General features: G+C 48.0%; 2 protein-coding genes across 2 annotated transcripts; one reads left to right on the top strand and one right to left on the bottom strand.

Annotated features, from left to right (window-relative positions):
- The first annotated feature begins 1,988 nt into the window (after positions 1-1,988).
- On the top strand, positions 1,989-9,893 carry sav1 (salvador family WW domain containing protein 1). The gene is made up of 5 exons (XM_004082072.5): positions 1,989-2,352; positions 3,485-3,961; positions 5,960-6,230; positions 7,483-7,638; positions 7,776-9,893. Exons 1-5 carry the CDS (start codon positions 2,259-2,261, stop codon positions 7,975-7,977), a joined length of 1,200 nt encoding a protein of 399 aa, XP_004082120.1. The 5' UTR covers positions 1,989-2,258; the 3' UTR covers positions 7,978-9,893.
- atl1 (atlastin GTPase 1) lies at positions 8,458-16,023 on the bottom strand. The gene is made up of 14 exons (XM_004082071.4): positions 15,767-16,023; positions 14,687-14,937; positions 14,482-14,616; positions 13,975-14,079; positions 13,286-13,336; positions 12,731-12,787; positions 12,549-12,641; positions 12,333-12,471; positions 11,407-11,534; positions 11,285-11,341; positions 10,934-11,005; positions 10,437-10,868; positions 10,259-10,273; positions 8,458-9,279 (listed from the first exon to the last, which is right to left on the bottom strand). Exons 1-14 carry the CDS (start codon positions 15,798-15,800, stop codon positions 9,169-9,171), a joined length of 1,680 nt encoding a protein of 559 aa, XP_004082119.1. The 5' UTR covers positions 15,801-16,023; the 3' UTR covers positions 8,458-9,168.
- Positions 16,024-17,196: the final 1,173 nt, after the last annotated feature.

Below are 17,196 nucleotides of genomic sequence, written 5' to 3'. Positions count from 1 at the left end.
GCCATCATTAAGCTGAGAAAACAGAAAAAAAACATGAAACCAGAAACTGCTACAGTATTAGGAGTGGCTAAATCAACAGTGTGGTACATCCTGAGAAAGAAAGAAAGCGCTGGTGAACTGAGCAACGCACAAAGACCTGGACGTCCACGGAAGACAACAGTGGTGGATGATGGCAGAATCATTTCCATAGTGAAGAGGAACCCGTTCACAACAGCCAACCAAGTGGACAACACTCTCCAGGAGGGAGGCGGATCAATATCCAGGTCTACCATAGAAAGAAGACTGCATGAAAGTAGATCCAGAGGGAACACTGCAAGATGCAAGCCACTCATAAGCCTCAAGAATAGGAAGGCTAGATTGGACTTTGCTAAAAAGCATCTAAAAATGTTCTGGAAAAACATTCTTTGGACAGATGAAACCATAATCAACCTCTACCAGAATGATGGCAAGAGAAAAGAATGGAGAAGGCGTGGAGAAGCTCCTGATCCAAAGAACACTACATCATCAGTAGAACACGGTGGAGGCAGTGTGATGGTCTGGGCGTGCATGGCTGCTAGTGGCACTGGGACAATAGTGTTTATTGATGACGTGACACAGGACAGAAGCAGCCCAATGAATTCTGAGGTGTTCAGAGACAAACTGTCTGCGCAGATCCAGGTGAATGCAGCCCTGTCTGCGCAGATCCAGGTGAATGCAGCCAAACTGATTGGATGGCCCAACGACCCAAAACATCCAGCCAAAGCAACTCAGGAGTTTATTAAAGCAGAGAAGTGGAATATTCTTGAATGGCCAAGTCAGTCACCTGATCTGAACCCAACTGAGCAGCATTTCACTTGTTGAAGACTAAACTTCAGACAGAAAGGCCCACAAACAAACAGCAACTGTTTGCCGCTGCAGTAAAGGCCTGGCAGAGCATTCAGAAGGAGAAAACCAGCATCTGCTGATGTCCATGAGTTCAAGACTTCAGGCTGTCATTGCCAACAAAGGCTTTTTAACCAAATATTGGGAATGAACATTTTGTTTGCAGTTATTTCATTTGTCCAATTACTGATGAGTCCATGAAATGAAGGGATTGTGTTTAAAAATGCTTTAGTTTTTCACATATTTATATAATCCTTTTGTTCAACCCATGGAATAAAAGCTGAAAGTCTGCACTTCAATGACATCTGAGTTGTTTTATTTAAAATTCACTGTGGTAATGTACAGAAACTAAGTTAAAAATGTGTCTCTGCCCAAATATTTATGGTCCTGACTGTACGTGTCGGGATGAGCGTTTCCAAACAGGAAGTGGCTCCAGGAAGCCAAACTCCCACAGATGTCTGTAGAAAAACAGCTTCTGTTGGTCAGAAGAACCGTTCTGCGTCTGATACCTATTTAACATTTTGATAATCCTGATTGAGGAGAGTGGTTGCCATAGAAACTCAGACCCACCACTGCTTACTGACGTCTGGCTTCAACATGGCGGCGTCTGTAATATGACAACGTTGCGACTGAATTGCCTTCATTTGGTTGAAGCCGGAATAAACCATTTACTATGGGACAATGTTATAAATTCAGATTTGACACAAGCTAGATGAAATGACACTGGAGGAAATGTCCATCATAATGTACATCAACTAAACTAAATAGAATTATGACGTAGATAGAAAACCTAGAATTTTTAATTTATTTAAAAAAATGAAGTATATGTACTTTTTAAAAAAATGTTTAGTGGCACACCACTACATTTAATAAAGTGAAATAACTTCATTAAATCTAATCTAATTATTTAAAAAAAAATGAATTAAAAAAGATGCAGAACTGTAAAGTTTTTAGGTTATTTAATAAAGAAGTAGTTTGTAAATTTGAAATTCTACTTAGAAATCACTCGATGTAGTATTTGAGTGACATCTTTTACTTTCTACCGTACTTATTCTTTATTTTTAATTTTTGAAATTATTTGTTTCTAAATGATTTTTTATGACCCTCGGGGTCATCCGTACATTTGCAGTAACGTTCTATTAAAGCCGAGGTGTATTTCTCTGAAACGTCCGCCAGGGGGCGCATCAACGGTAGGGAGGACTGGACAGCCAGCAGCCGGGAAAGGAGGATCCGCGGTGGGATGGCGCCGCCGCGGCAGCTCGCTCCTTCTCCCAGAGGCTCCAGTTTGGCTAGCTAGCTGCTGGCTAACCGGAGCGGAAAAATGAGCGACCGGGACGGTCGCCGAGTCGGAGGATGACTTCAGAGCGTCGCGGTTTTGAGGCTTCGAGCTTTGAGTGATGCTCTCGCGAAAGAAAAGTAAAAACGAAGCGTCCAAACCGGCCGAGGTCCACGGGAAGTATGTGAAGAAGGAAACGTCGCCGCTCCTCCGAAGTAAGCCGCGCAACAAGTTAGCTCAAGTTAGCCGCTATCTGAAAGCGCATCACTGTAGAACGGAGACGGGGAAAAAAAAATTTTTTTAAACAAACTTTGCTCTCATTCCCGCGTCAGAAACTCAACGAGCCACCGAGTGACGTTAGAAACACGGACTTGACGTCTTACCTGCGGGCTGAACCTCAATTCTGCGAAAAACCGCCAGAAAAAAGTTCTGTTTGTTCTGACTGCGCATCTTTCGTTGTTTTTGATCTCAAATGTCGCTCATCGACCTGCAGCCGACGGTTGCGGCGCATCAAAAGGACATTTCTTTGATCTTAAATGTACTTTGATGGCGTAGATGTGCTTTGATGACGTAAAACCGCTGGTTTGAACATTTAAACTTTTGATTTGGTTCAAGCGTTGATCAAATGCAGATGTGAGTTTAATTTGGGGTGGGGGGGGGTCTAGCCATTTTAAAACAAATCATTTTAAAAAAAAAAGAATCTGCAAAAGTAATTTTTAACAATAACACCAAACATCAAAAGATTCATCTGTTCTGTCCTGCAGAAATATTAACATCTTCATGTTCAGCTGATTCTTCTGAAGCATTTTTAGAAAATTCCTTCTTTTCTGGTCGCATATTTGAAACATTTTAGGTTTAGAATTTCAAGATTTGGATGATTTTGTCCTTCCAAACATCAGTCATTTTCTGGTTCTTCTTACATTTGAAATGAGCAGAAATGCTGTCTCTGCCAGAAAACAGGCAATAAATGACCTTAACCCTTGTTCTATCCTAGGCACTTTACCATTGGGGGATGGGTCATCTAGACCCACTAGACAGTGCGCTGAACCTTTTTTCTTCAATGATTTGTGATCTTCACTGGTGTCCATGGATTACATGAAATCTTTCCACCTTTATCCACCTTTGTCCTGGTAGGGAGAACACGTCAATGGAAGAGGGGGGGTCATAGGATAGCACAAGGGTTACATGAAACTGAAACAGTTTCATTAAATGAATCTGTTATAAACTCAAACTCGCTTTCCGTCATTTCGACAATTGTTCGCCAGAAAGGAGGAAACGGACGGTTGTCAGGGTTTCATCTTTGGTGGGAACAGGTTCCTTTGATGCTGAAGTCGTGTTTCTCTGCAGACCTTATGCCCTCGTTCGTTCGCCATGGACCCACCATCCCCAGACGAACCGACGGCCCCCCGCCGGAGTTGGGGTCCTCCACCTACCCCGTTGCATCCAGCCGGGAGTCCGTGGCGTCCCAGAGCAAGAGCGTCCTGCGCCCGCCCGTGCAGAGGCCGCCGCAGGAGGTGGCACGCCGGGAGAGCCACCGCATGTCGGCGCCCCCCTACCTGCCTCGCAGCCTGGGCGACCTTCCCCATGATTACCGGGGCTCCACGCAGTCCTTCCTCACGGACGTGAGCCACGTGTCGGAGAACGGAGACGCGGCCCGCTTTTATTACCCCCCCGAGGCGTATTACGACAGCCCGCAGCAGCAGCGACCCCGAAGGGCGGCAGAGCGCTTTCCCGACGACTACAGATACTTTGAACCCGGCGAACACAACTTCATGAGACATCCCCGCCAGCACACGCCCCCAGCCCCGAGCCGCCCCCCCTCAGGTAAACGGTGTTGGGATAGATTGAAAAGTGTTGTAGAATCAAGATGTGAAGATAAGAATGAAGAGCTGATGGTTTCTACTGCAGGTTTTACCTGAAAAGATGAGATCATCTTTTAAAAACATCTTTGAGTCAACGATCATAGATCTGACATAGATCCTCTGATGGATGATCCACAAATCCATGATCCACAGATCTACGATCCACATATCTATGTTCTACAGATCTATGATCCACAAATCTATGTTCTACAGATCTATGATTTACCGATCTATAATCCACCGATCTATGATTACACATCTATGGTCAATGATTGAAGGGGGTTTTTATTGTCATTGCCGGTGAACAGACAGACATTACAGACTAGACTGCGGCGCCACATAAAACGCTGAGAAACAAAAATGAACAACAGTAAGCAAAATAAAAAATAACAAAAAAAATAGATCAACGGATCTTTGATTTTTTGTCGAGGAAGACCTGCTGATCTATAATTTACAGATCTGCGATCCACTGATTCTATAATGTGTGTACCACAGATCTATAATCCCTTGATCTATGTTCCATTGATGTCTGATCTATAGATCTATTCTCTTTGGAAGACCCGCTGATCCACTGATCTACATTCTGTGGGTCTATGATCCACTGATCTACATTATTCGGGTCTATGATCCACTGATCTACATTCTGTGGCTCTATGATCCACTGATCTAGATTCTATGTGTCTATGATCCACTGATCTACATTCTGTGGGTCTATGATCCACTGATCTAGATTCTGTGGGTCTATGATCCACTGATCTACATTCTGTGGGTCTATGATCCACTGATCTAGATTCTGCGGGTCTATGCTCCACTGATCTAGATTCTGCGGGTCTATGATCCACTGATCTAGATTCTGCGGGTCTATGATCCACTGTTCTAGATTCTGTGGGTCTATGATCCACTGATCTACATTCTGTGGGTCTATGATCCACTGATCTAGATTCTGTGGGTCTATGATCCACTGATCTACATTCTGTGGGTCTATGATCCACTGATCTACATTCTGTGGGTCTATGATCCACTGATCTAGATTCTGTGGGTCTATGATCCACTGATCTACATTCTGTGGGTCTATGATCCACTGATCTAGATTCTGTGGGTCTATGATCCACTGATCTAGATTCTGTGGGTCTATGATCCACTGATCTAGATTCTGCGGGTCTATGATCCACTGATCTAGATTCTGCGGGTCTATGATCCACTGATCTAGATTCTGCGGGTCTATGATCCACTGATCTAGATTCTGCGGGTCTATGATCCTCAGCTGAATCGTCATAGATCTGTAGGTCATAGATCTGCAGTAGGTCTCAAGCGGAAAACCTGGTGTTTATTCAAAGCTTTCTGGACCGTTTGCTTCCCCCTCGTGTTGCTCCCCCTCACCGGAGGTTAAAGGTCACCACACGGAGCACATGCTGATGTTTGACCCGTGGTTAAAGCGGTTCCTGGTGGTTCCTTCACCACATCAAACTCAGACTCTCATCTTTTTTCCCGTCTGGACGTCTTCATTCGTCGTAGAACTTTAGTCTGCGTTTGGGAAACCCGTTTCCATGTCGGTGACTCTTAAACATTTGCTCCTTCGGGCGTCTTCTCGTATCAAATTCCTGCGGGGCGTCTGGATCTTTCTGTGGAAAAGGTCAGGAATGACGATGAGGAGGTGAAGGAGGAGACCGCATTCCTTCTGCCGCAGAATGTGTCTAACTCCAGCCGGCGTTTAGGCGGGAAGCCCCTCCCCTCGCTCGCCTGCAGCTGTCGGACCCGCATTCCTCGCCGACCTTCACCGGGAGCGCTCCAGGAAGTGTTGACGGAGCTCTCCCTGGTGGAGCAGAGAGCTTCCTGTCCTCGGCGCTCCCGCTTCCTTCCGTTCGTCCCGCAGACCCGCCGCCTCTTTCCCACACAGAGAAAACATTCCGGTTTTCCCCGGAGTCTCCCGGTTTTCCCGATGTTTCTCTGTTTCCTTCAGGCATCAGCCAGATCCAGGCCAAGTCTCTGGGGAACCTGTCCAGCCTGGCGGGGGAGGACCTCCCCCTCCCAGCCGGTTGGACGGTGGACTGGACCATCCGCGGCAGGAAGTACTTCATCGACCACAACACCAACACCACCCACTGGAGCCACCCCCTGGAGAGGGAGGGGCTCCCCCCGGGCTGGGAGAAGGTGGAGTCCGCCGAGTTCGGGGTCTACTATGTGGACCACGTCAACAAGAGGGCGCAGTACCGACACCCGTGTGCCCCCAGGTCTGCTAACGCCCCGGTTTCAGGGCTTATTTCAACATTTAAACACCACAAGTATAAATGTTTACATTAATATCAAAACATTAAAAGTGAAACAATTACATTTTATTAGTGTAGCCTAAATTCACAACAACAGTGAATTATGTATATATAAATATATAGACCCCCCCATAACCATGGATGATGGCGTAGCTTTAAGGCGTAAACAGACATTTTTTCCTCCTAAAAAGCCTCATTTGATGCTCAGAAAACCTTCAGGTTGAAAATCAGCTCCGATCCGAACGCCGTCATTCTGCAGTTCAGCCTTTTCAGCTCATTCAACTTTTAGTAAAAAGCTTTTTAACGAAAAATGTTTTTAACATTTTTGTTGGTTTCGTAAAAGAGATTCCAGCCTTTTTGTGTTTGGCATATTTATCTGTGCTGCACATCTTTTTTCATCTAATTTCAGACGATATTGAGCTTCAACTTTTCTGAGAAATCTGAGATTTCTGTAAATCCATCTTTATGTTGGTATTTAGCTGATTGAACTTTTTCATTAATAACAGTTTTTTTAAACTATTATCCCATTTGTTATTTAGTTACTAATTATATTTATCCTTTGAAGATCTTTATAACTCTTACTCATTCAGCCATTTTAAGTGTTTTTCTCTTAATAATTTAGTATTATTTGTATTCATTATGCTGCTGTTTTACCATTTTATTGTGAAACCTGACTGGTTTTAGCTACGTTAGCGTTTTGTTCATGTTAGCGTATTTTTTGTGTTAGCATGTTGTCTATGTTAGCTTGTTATCTATGTTAGCGTGTTGTTCATGTTAGCGTGTTTACTATGTTAGCGTGTCCTTCATGTTAGCGTGTTGTCTATGTTAGCGTGTCGTTCATGTTAGCATGTTGTTCATATTAGCATGTTATCTATGTTACCGTGTTGTTCATGTTAGCATGTTGTCTATGTTAGCTTGTTATCCATGTTAGCGTGTTGTTCATGTTAGCGTGTTGTCTATGTTAGCGTGTCGTTCATGTTAGCATGTTGTTCATATTAGCATGTTATCTATGTTAGCGTGTTGTGTTAACATGTTGTCTATGTTAGCCTCTTGTCTATGTTAGCTTGTTATCTATGCTAGCGTATTGTTCATGTTGTTAGCATGTTGTTCGTGTTAGCATGTTGCTCAGCGTTGTGTAGCGTCTGTAGTTTGAACCCGTAAGACTGATATTCTTATAGAAACTGGTTTGTTCTGTTCTCATGAATCCATGGTCCAGCGTGCCGCGCTACGACCAGCCGCCACCCCTGCCCCCGCCTGTCACCTACCAGCCCCGCCCGGCAGAGAGGAACCAGCCGGTCCTGGTACCGGCCAACCCGTACCACACGGCCGAGATCCCAGACTGGCTGCAGGTGTACGCCCGCGCCCCGCTCAAGTGAGTCGGACCAGAACTGGTTTCTGAGAAACCTCCATCCAGAGAGTTGTTGGTTTGTCTGTTTGAACTGGAGAGAGGTTCGATTCCCGCCCTCTGCAGGCTGTTGAAGACCTTTCTGAGACCCGTCTGCTCCTCAGGTACGACCACATCCTGAAGTGGGAGCTGTTCCAGCTGGCCGACCTGGACACGTATCAGGGAATGCTGAAGCTGCTCTTCATGAAGGAGCTGGAGCACATCGTCAAGTCCTACGAGGCGTACCGCCGGGCGCTGCTGTCCGAGGCGGACGCCCGCTCACAGCGACAGCAGTGGTACAGCAAGAACTTTGTGGCCAACATGTGACGACCTCAGAGTTCATTTTAGAAAACCCATCTGTGCCTTCGCTTGATCCAAAGCATGGACGGGAAGAGGGGCGGCCCCACACGCCTCAAACAGAGGAGCTCTTTGCTGGGCAACAGTCAGAGAGCTGCAGCTTTAAAGTGTGGGTTCTGCTCCGACCCAAACCCCAACGTTTCGCCGTTCCTGCACGCCTCACCCGACAATCCTCCGAAGCTCGGCTGCCATTGATGGACGCCGCTCTGCGTTGGCGCTCGCTCGAAAAACCCGTTTTCCTGAACCATAAGCTACTAGAACGTTTGAATCTCACCAAATATGTGCAATTCAGCATTTTTTTTCTGGATTTTTAATGAATTTTTGTGGACTGGTCCAAATGAAAACCTCCGCTGCTCTGTCGGAGTCAGGACTCGAACACGCCTGAAACCCTGTACCTGTGCGGGAGCGTCCAGCCTGCTCCTATGAATAACCTTCAGAAGCGGTAACGTCTGCGGTGACGGAGGGATAAACGTTTACTTCATCAGCAAAACAAACATTTCTGCGTTTGTACATATTTGTCACATTTAGATGTTTCAAAATAAAACTCAAAGTTTAAAAAAACGAAAAACAAACCCAAAGACGTCCAAACCTGTAAAAAAGTCTTTTTCCTTCAGATCTAAAGACGGAGACTTTTCATCAGAACCGTGGTCACGATGGCGAGTGATGCGCATGAATGAGTGGACGGACGCGGCGGTTCTGCTGGGTTTTTGGTCCGATGGCGGTTTCTCTGAGAGCGTTCATGTGATGAGTGGAGAAGATGAGGCGGTGGGACGTTTCTGCGGCGTCCGGCCCGTCTTCCTGCAGCTCACCGATGATCCGAGGGATCCGGAGCGGCGGCGGCGGCATTCCTCCGCCCCGCCGGTCCGGGCGTAAAGCTGCAGCCGTGCAGGAGCGGCAGGACGATACGGCACAACAGCACTTTGTCACAACCATTAACACAACATGAGGAGCTGGACGCGCATGCGGCAGCGGCGCACCACGACACATCAACGGACGCAAGCGGCTCTCAGAGAAGCGGCGAGGAGGAGGAGGCTGGAGCTCCTCCAGCCGAGCTGGACGCCAAGACGCTCCCGGGGAGCGGCGCCGGCCGGAGTCTGGATCAAGGGTGCTCCTCCGCCTCTGTCCTCCTCTTCATCACCAGTTCAGTCCCTGCGGTCTTCGTCAGTCGCTCTTCTTCTCCTGCTCTGCTTCCTCGTCCGCTCGAGGTCCCGGGAAGGCGTGGTGGTACAGGTGTCTGTGATTGGCCGCCACGTTGTAGAGCTTGTAGAGCGCCTGTGAACACAGAGGGAGGGGCCGGATCGTTATTCGAACCCAAATGGACCCGACTGCACAAAGTTTTTATGGATCACGGAAACAGAATCAGAACTTCTGATGAACCGGCGAGTTCAGCAGCTGGAAGATCCGGAGCAGAAAGTTTCTCCATCATCCTCTCACGGAGAACACTGGACAGAGGAGAACCTTCACAGGAACCAAAGAGGGTCCAAGAACAGGAGGAGGACTCGACAGACCTCTTTGGACTCAGTTCAGGTCAAAGGTCACGACCCAACAGTCAGAAAGAGACTTTAGGACAAACGTGGATCCATGAGAGACGCTGCTGAGGAACAGGAACATCTGGAGGATCCACTGGACCTCTGGACTGATGTTCTGATCAGACACAAGAACATCTGGACTCACTTCCAGAGTCAGGCATGGAGGTGGCAGTGTGATGGTGTGGGGCTGAACGTCCTCCCTCAGAACAAAGATCTAAACTCAGCATGTTTGATAACCTCCATTTAAATCCACATTTTTTATCACCTCTCCTAAACATTTTCTGTTCCAAATATGCACAAATATATTTGTGTGTTTCTGCATTACAAATGAATAAAATTTAAATTATCGATGATAAACGTTTCATTTCATGTTTTGTTTCCTAATTTGCCTTAAATGCAGATCAGAGCTGCAAAGACACAAACGATTGGAAAGTTTCACCAAAATGAAGCAGAAAAAGCTCCACTTGATCCCAGATTTGACTTTTAGTGACTAAAACGTCTACAGAAGAAAGTTTCACCCAAATAAGGTTTGACGGTTAAAAGGCTGATCTGAAGTCAAAAACATTTTTAACTTTTTAAAAACTTTTCTCCGCAGTGGAACCAGCAGGGTTCAGGTTTGAACATGTCTGGGTGTAAAACAGACACGGGAGAACGTCGACCTCCATGCGTGGCGTGGAGCTGGCGTGAGCAGACATGCAGCGGCGTGGACGGGGGTCACTCACCTCGTTGGTGCTTCCCTGCAGAGGCGGGAAAAGAGATGAAAGCAGCGGTTAGTTCGGTCAAACGGAACCCAAACATCTGCTGAAGCTCTCTGCTGCCACCTAGTGGCTCAGAAAGTCATTTATACTCAAGGGCGAAGCCACGTGGACCGGCCTGCCCCCAGGTGTGACCCAGCCTCACCTGGTCCCACAGCGCGCCGGCCACCTGGTCGATGACGGCGCCGAGCTCCCGGTACTCCCCGGAGTAGCGGATGTACGCCCAGGTGCAGAGCGTGATGAGCGCCAGACCCAGGATCATGTTGCACAAGCTGGCGATGATGTCCACGCCCACGAAGCCCGTGATCCCCGCCGCCACGTACATGACGAAGATGACCACGAAGAGTGTGGCGGGCGTGCGGGCGGCGTGGAAAATGTTCTTGGAGTCGTTGTGCTTGATGTACTGGACGAAGACCTCGTCGATCTCGCCCTCCAGCTGCTGCAGGTACCTGCGGCTGAAGTCCTCGCCTCCCATCTTCTTGACGCCGCGGAACAGCTGCAGCGCCTCCTCCCTGACGCCGCCGTGGCGCGCCTGCAGCTCGCTGGGCGCCATGAAGGGCCGGTCGCCCCCGCAGACCTGGAGCCGGGAACAGGCGTGAGCCAGCGGGAACGCGGCGTGTCGGAGAAGCGGGCTCCACCCACCTGCTCCATCTTTTTGTTGTACAGGTCCTGCGCAGCAGCAACCGCCGCCAAGTTATTGGCCTCCGCCGTGGCCTGATGAGAAATGCAAAGGTCACTCAAGGAAGTTGGCTTTTGATTGATAGTTGAGGGAGAAGTTAAGGGGAACCCACAGAGAGCAGAAGTTCTTCACAAGTTTTTCCTCCTTTATGCTTTGAATACAGTAATAGGAAATCTAATTTTCTGGTTTTCAAACAGATCTAAAACATTTTCCAGAAAATAGAGATTTTGAAGAATCCTGAATCTTTTTTCTGATTCTGTGTGTTCGACCCCCTTAACTTCCCCCTGAACTCCTCACGGCCCCCACTGCCGTACCTGCAGCATGGACTTGGGGTGGGGCAGCTCCTCGCCCTGGTAGATCTTGATGTACGCCTGAAACACAAAGCTGTGAGACGCGTCCAGACGGAAGTCGGCGTCTCCTCCGCGCCCGCTCTGACCTTGAAGTACTCCAGCAGGCCTCTGCAGGTGATCCTGCTGCCGTTGATCTCCTTCACGTCGATGTTTCCAGGACTGAGGAGCCACGGAACCAGAACCTTCAGGTTGTTGATGAACTCGCCATCGATCTCTGGACGGAAAGACGGGACAAGGGAAGAGGTGAGGCCGTCCAGACCGGGTTCTGTTCACCTGCTTTCAGTCCAGTTCTGACGAACCGGAGAGAACCTGCAGGAGTCTTTGCTGCTGTGGCTGAAGAAGCTTTGATCAGCTGGTCACAGCTGCACACGACCGACTCATTAGAAAAAAACAACACTTTTCAAAATGGCGGCTTTTCTGTTGCTTTATCTCCATAGCAACCATTCCAGGTTTGGGGTGTCGGGGGGCGATGAGCGGGTTTTCGTCATTTTTAGAGAAATCAGCAGAAAAAAATGTTTGGATTTCCTTGGCAACAGAGGTATTTTGGTTAACCACGCCCACATTCCCTAATATGGTCGTATCCTATGTCATCTCGTTTCCGTTAGCTTGTATTTCAATTAACGTTGTGTTTTAATTCTGATCATACACACTTCCATCAACCCTTTTTTGATACAGGTTTTGATGATTTTGGTTGTTTTTATTTGGTTCTGGTCAGAATGTTAGAATCCACCACCTTGAGTTTAACAGCTTTTAAAGCAAAGTTCAGCGTTTGTGGACCTGCAGCTCCTTAACGACCCGGAAAAGTGAGCGGAGTCTTTGGTTTCAATCAAGTTATTCCATGAGAATGTCGTTCCTCTTTCTGTAGAAAAAAAAACTCCACCTTGATTTAGTGTTTGACATTTTTCCGCTGCGCAAAAAGAAACCAGACGGCGTCCAAAAGCATCTCATTATTAAAGTATTCAGTTTGAACTAAATCAGAAGATTCCAACCTAAAAGCAGCAGAAGTCCCTACCTTTCATTCTCCCGTCAAAGTGGGGGTTGGTGGCCACCTTCAGGCCGGGGTGGGGCATCAGGAAGCAGGAGATGTTGGTGAAGCAGGAGTGGATGTGCTTCCGGACGTTCTGCAGCTCCTCGTGCTGGTTCTCCGAGATCTGCGGCACAAATTCGGCTCCGGTTAAAGAAAAATCGGCGCCGCCGTTGGGCCGGAGGAGAGTCGGCGAGCTCTGACCTTCAGCCTCTTCTCCAGGAACTTGGTGCCTCCTTCCAGGCCGTATGGGAACTCGTACGGAAAGCTCCAGTCTCGCACCAGGAAAATCATGGACTAAAGAAGGAAGGAGGAGCAGCGGCTTAAACCTTCAACACATCTCTGTGGTCGCTGCATGAAAAATGGGTGGAGCCCCTGCTGCTCACCTGGAAGGGTTTGAGGAAGGTCTCCTCCATGGCTAACCTCCCATACTCTGTAAAAAGCTGAAACCAAAAGCAGAATCTTGAGGTGCAGGAGTTGATCTGAAGCTTCAGGATGTCTGTGTTCATGACTGTTAGTTGTTTGTTACCATGGTGACGTTACTGAAAAGGGGGGTCAGAATATGTCTGCATCTGACTGACCAAGCCCCCCCACAGACACACACACACACACACAATCCACTCTGTGTTCCTGAATATAAAGCAAACCAGGAAGTACCAAATGCTGCAGTTCCTGAACTGACCACTAGAAGCTGGTTTCAGAAGGAAGGAACTCAACTTTGACATTTTTATTGTCTGTGGAGGGGTGTGTGTGCTGGTGTGTGTGTGCAGGTGTGCGTGTGCAGGTGTGTGTGTGTGTGCAGGTGTGTGCGTGCAGGTGTGTGTGTGAGCAGGTGGGTGTGTGTGTGTGTGTGTGTCTGTGTGTGTGTTGCAGGTGGGTCTTTTCTTCCCCGTGAAGTTGTCTGTAAGCAGACAAACGTCTGAAACTCTGGACAGTTTTACCTGCAGGTGTTGGAGGTCGTCCTCCTGCACATTCTGTGAGATGTTGTAAACCTAAAAGATTAAGCAGAAACATTAGAGAACGGACAGAAAAATGGTTCCTGCAACGGTTCTCCAGACGAGACGGGAAAAAAAGTTCATTTCTATGTGGTCTGTGACATGGTTTCATATTGAAGGATGTGTTAGAGAGGCAGAGACTCTCTAAACTGAAAGGGCGTGTCCAGCAATGGAGGAGAGTTTGGAATGATCATCTACAGAGAAGAACATCTGCCGATGCCAATCAAGAGCACTCGATTGAAGTTGATGAGAAAAACATTTAAGGTCATTTCTGCTGTTTGTTCTTGCCATATGTGGAGCTTCAGTAAGCTCCGCCCACCTCAGACTGAGGAACTGCAGAAGATCGAGGAGCCGCATCAGAATGTCCGACATTAAGGTATCATCAGCCAAAGTCCAGCTGAGCTTTGAGGTCAAGGTGGTGATGTTCATGAGAACGTCACCTGGAACATCTGACTAACTGACAAGCACGGTGGTGGAGGTGTAATAATTAGCACCGTAGTTGAATATTTGACAAAACTGAGCAGCAACCAAACCATTCAAGGATTTCATCTGGTATTCTGATGCCTGCTGAGAATTTATTTTACATGCACTTCAGGTGTGCCTGCAGTCTAGGTGTGCCTGCAGTGGTCAGGTACCTGCATGGAGCTTATCATGGTGCTCAGAGCAAACACAGTGGCGGAGTCCCTCAGGGTGGACTGGCTGTCAAACGTTCCCTGAGTGTCCATCAGCAGCACAGCGACCTGCGGGACACAGAGGAAGACGTTTGAAGGACCTTTGTCTCCTGCAGATGAACTCTGGTTCAGGTCACTTCAGTGTGACGCAGAGGAGGAGGAGAACCGAAGGGAGGAGGTGCTGTAAGCTCCTTGTGTTTGAACCAAACAGCCACAGTGTGAGTCTGAAGAAGCAGGAACCTTAAAGAAGTATGGAGATGCATGCTGGGTAAAGGAGGAGCAGTGGGGAGCTGAAGAAACTCCTTCAGAGATGATCCTCAGAGGAGCCGACGGTTCTTCTCCCTGATGTTTTCTGTTCCAGTTTGACATTTTTGGACAACAGCGCCCCCCAAAGAGCAGCTGATGGAGCAGCAGTTTGGTTCTCTTCGGAACGGAAACCGAGCCAGGCGGGACAACAGAAGTCATTCTTACCTTCCGTCCATCCGGTTTGTCCACCAGAAAGACCTCGCTCCAGATCTGGATCCCCGTGGTCTCCCTCTCAGAGCCCCCCCTCCAGGAGAAGCCGGTCAGAGGCTCGTCCGAATCTCCCACCCAGTTTTCCGTTGTCTGTGCAACAGAAGCTGTCAGATGTGCTGAGCAGGAGGTCAGGGGTCAAAGCAGGCTCTGTCAGACTCACGTGGTTGTACATGAAGCGCAGCATGAAGTCCATCAGGAAGGACTTTCCCTTACGGAAAGCCCCCGCCACAGAGATGGCCACCACCTCCCGGTCCTGCACCTCCTCGGCCAGCAGGATGCGGCTCAGCGCCGCCTCGTCCAGCTCGAAGGTGTGGTCGTCTTTGACCAGCAGCACCTGGACGGGGCGGGCCCGTCCGTCTGGCTCCTCCTCCTCCGAGCTCCAGTCGTAGACATTTTTATCACTGAGGGACCCTGGAGGACAAAGCAGAGGGGGGGTCTCAGAAGAGGGGGGTAAACAGGAAACAGCTCGTCATCACTTCCTGTCCAAAGACGACAAACTTTGTTCTTGAAATGAATCTCTTAGGATTTCAATCGTGTTTGAATCAACCTTTATCTAAAAGATAGAATATCCAAAAATCCATTTACCCAAAAACTGTTTTTATTATTTTATTAGTTCATTTGAAATAATCCATCCCATAGTTTCCAGCTTCTAGAATGATTCCCTGGAGGTTTCAGTAGCACCTTCTCGGAGCTGTTCTGTGCGGTTCCTGCGAGGCGAGCAGAACCTCCAGAGGATGATTCCGCCGGCGGCGGCGTTTCCAGGAGGAGGCGTGTTTTCCTGCAGAGGCCTCGCCCCAGGCCCGGCGTCCGCCTGATCCAGCTGCTGCTGAAGACGCCAGGAGCCCCAGAAAGTGGGTCAAAGCAGCTCCTCACCCACAAATGGAGGCATCCACCCCCCTTTTTCCCCCTATCCTCACCCCTCTGCATCTCTGACCCCCCCCAATCTGGACTTTGGGGGTGGGGGGTGTCAGGGCCAGCATCACGAGGATGAGGATGACGGCGGGGATGAAGAGAGGCTGAACTCTGATGCAATGTTGCATAATTTGATGCCAAATGCAGAAGTGAGTGCAGTGATGCCCCCTCTGAGGGTATTTAAGCCTTTCTGTCTAAAAATGATGAGTCATGGTTACAGAGAACGAGCGGAGATGAAGCCTTTGATCATGGAGTCCGCGCCTGCGGGCTAACAGCCTCTTTCTTCGGCTGGGGGGAGGTGGAGGGCGGGGGTCGTACATACACTCACCCCAGCTGTCCCTCTCTGGGCGGTGCTTCGCCATTCTCCTGTCCGTGGATCGCTGCGTCTGTCCGGGGATGAGGGCTCCTACGCGGCGGTCATGAGTGTGCGGAGCTGGGAGGATGCCCTGTCTCCCCCACGACGACGCTCCCGACGCACGGAGAGGCTGGAGCCTTCATCCTCACGGCGCATGCGCTTCCCCGCTCCGTCCAGGGGTGGCGACAGAAACACACGACCGTGCTGCCTTCAAGGAACTCCGGAAACAACTGCACCGAATAGATACTTTTTTTGTTAAACAAAAAACAATTCATAATAAAAGCTATTTAAGTTTCTCTTTTTTCTGTATTATAGTATCTTACGCCATTTTTGCCGCTCAACTCCTACTCCTTACTCCTTAACTCTGCTGTGACTTTTGGTCCTTCAAATCCTTAAACTTTTCAATATATTCCAGGATTTTTGCCTCCATTGAAAAACACGGGGAATCAGAAGCTCGCTGGTTCGATACCCGGTGCTGGCCTTTTTCACCAAAATATATATTTGTTATTGCAATGTTTTCACTTTATGGTCAACTTTGATCATTTCTTTATTTCATTTGTTTATGTATATTTTGCCAATTATTAAGTTTCCTTTTCATTCAGCAATGTAGCATTCAATCCCGCATTTTCTTCTGGAAATGCAGCTCCTTCTAGTTGAAATATATGACATTCCCTGTGCTGTAATATTGACACTTTTAATAAACATTTACAAAATTTAACTTATGCTATGACCCTGAAAGGGAATAAACGGAAGAAGATAAATGAATGAATGAATTTACACAATTTATTCATTCATTCATCTTCTTCCGTTTTTCCCTTTCGGGGTCACGGGGCTGCTGGAGCCTATCCCGGCCACTTGTGGGCGAAGGCAGGGGGGCCCTGGACAGGACGCCAGTCTGTCACAGGGTAGAATATGGTAAATGGTAAATGGCGTATACTTATATAGCGCCTTTCTTCCTACAAGGACAAAGCGCTTTACAGTCACAGACCCATTCACCCAGTCACACATCCATTCACACACACAGTCATACCTATGGTCAATTTAGAGTTGCCGATCAACCTATGAAGCACAATTTAGTTTGTTAAAAATGTTTATCAACACATTGAAGTCGTAGTGAAAAATACGGGTGGAGCTCCGTCTGCTGATTAGACCAAACTAGCTGTCAAAACTTTAGTCACCTCACAACTGGATGACTGCCAGACAATATGGGCTTCTGCTTAAAGAAATGAAGAAAATCCAGGTAATGCAAAACAAAGCTGCTCGTCTGGCACTCAGATGTTCAGAGAACACCAGCATAAATGAGATGCGGATCTCAGATGGCCTAAAGTCCACAGAGCAAAGACACAGTTTCTGAAGAAAAAAATAGTTTCAGAGCAAGAACAGCTCGGAACTCTTTACCACTA

This window comes from Oryzias latipes, chromosome 22 (assembly GCF_053564925.1).
Source record: "Oryzias latipes strain Hd-rR chromosome 22, Olatipes_Hd-rR_3.1".
Taxonomy (NCBI): domain Eukaryota; kingdom Metazoa; phylum Chordata; class Actinopteri; order Beloniformes; family Adrianichthyidae; genus Oryzias; species Oryzias latipes.
Note: the sequence above shows the minus strand (reverse complement) of the source record. Positions and strands in the feature narration are given on the sequence as shown.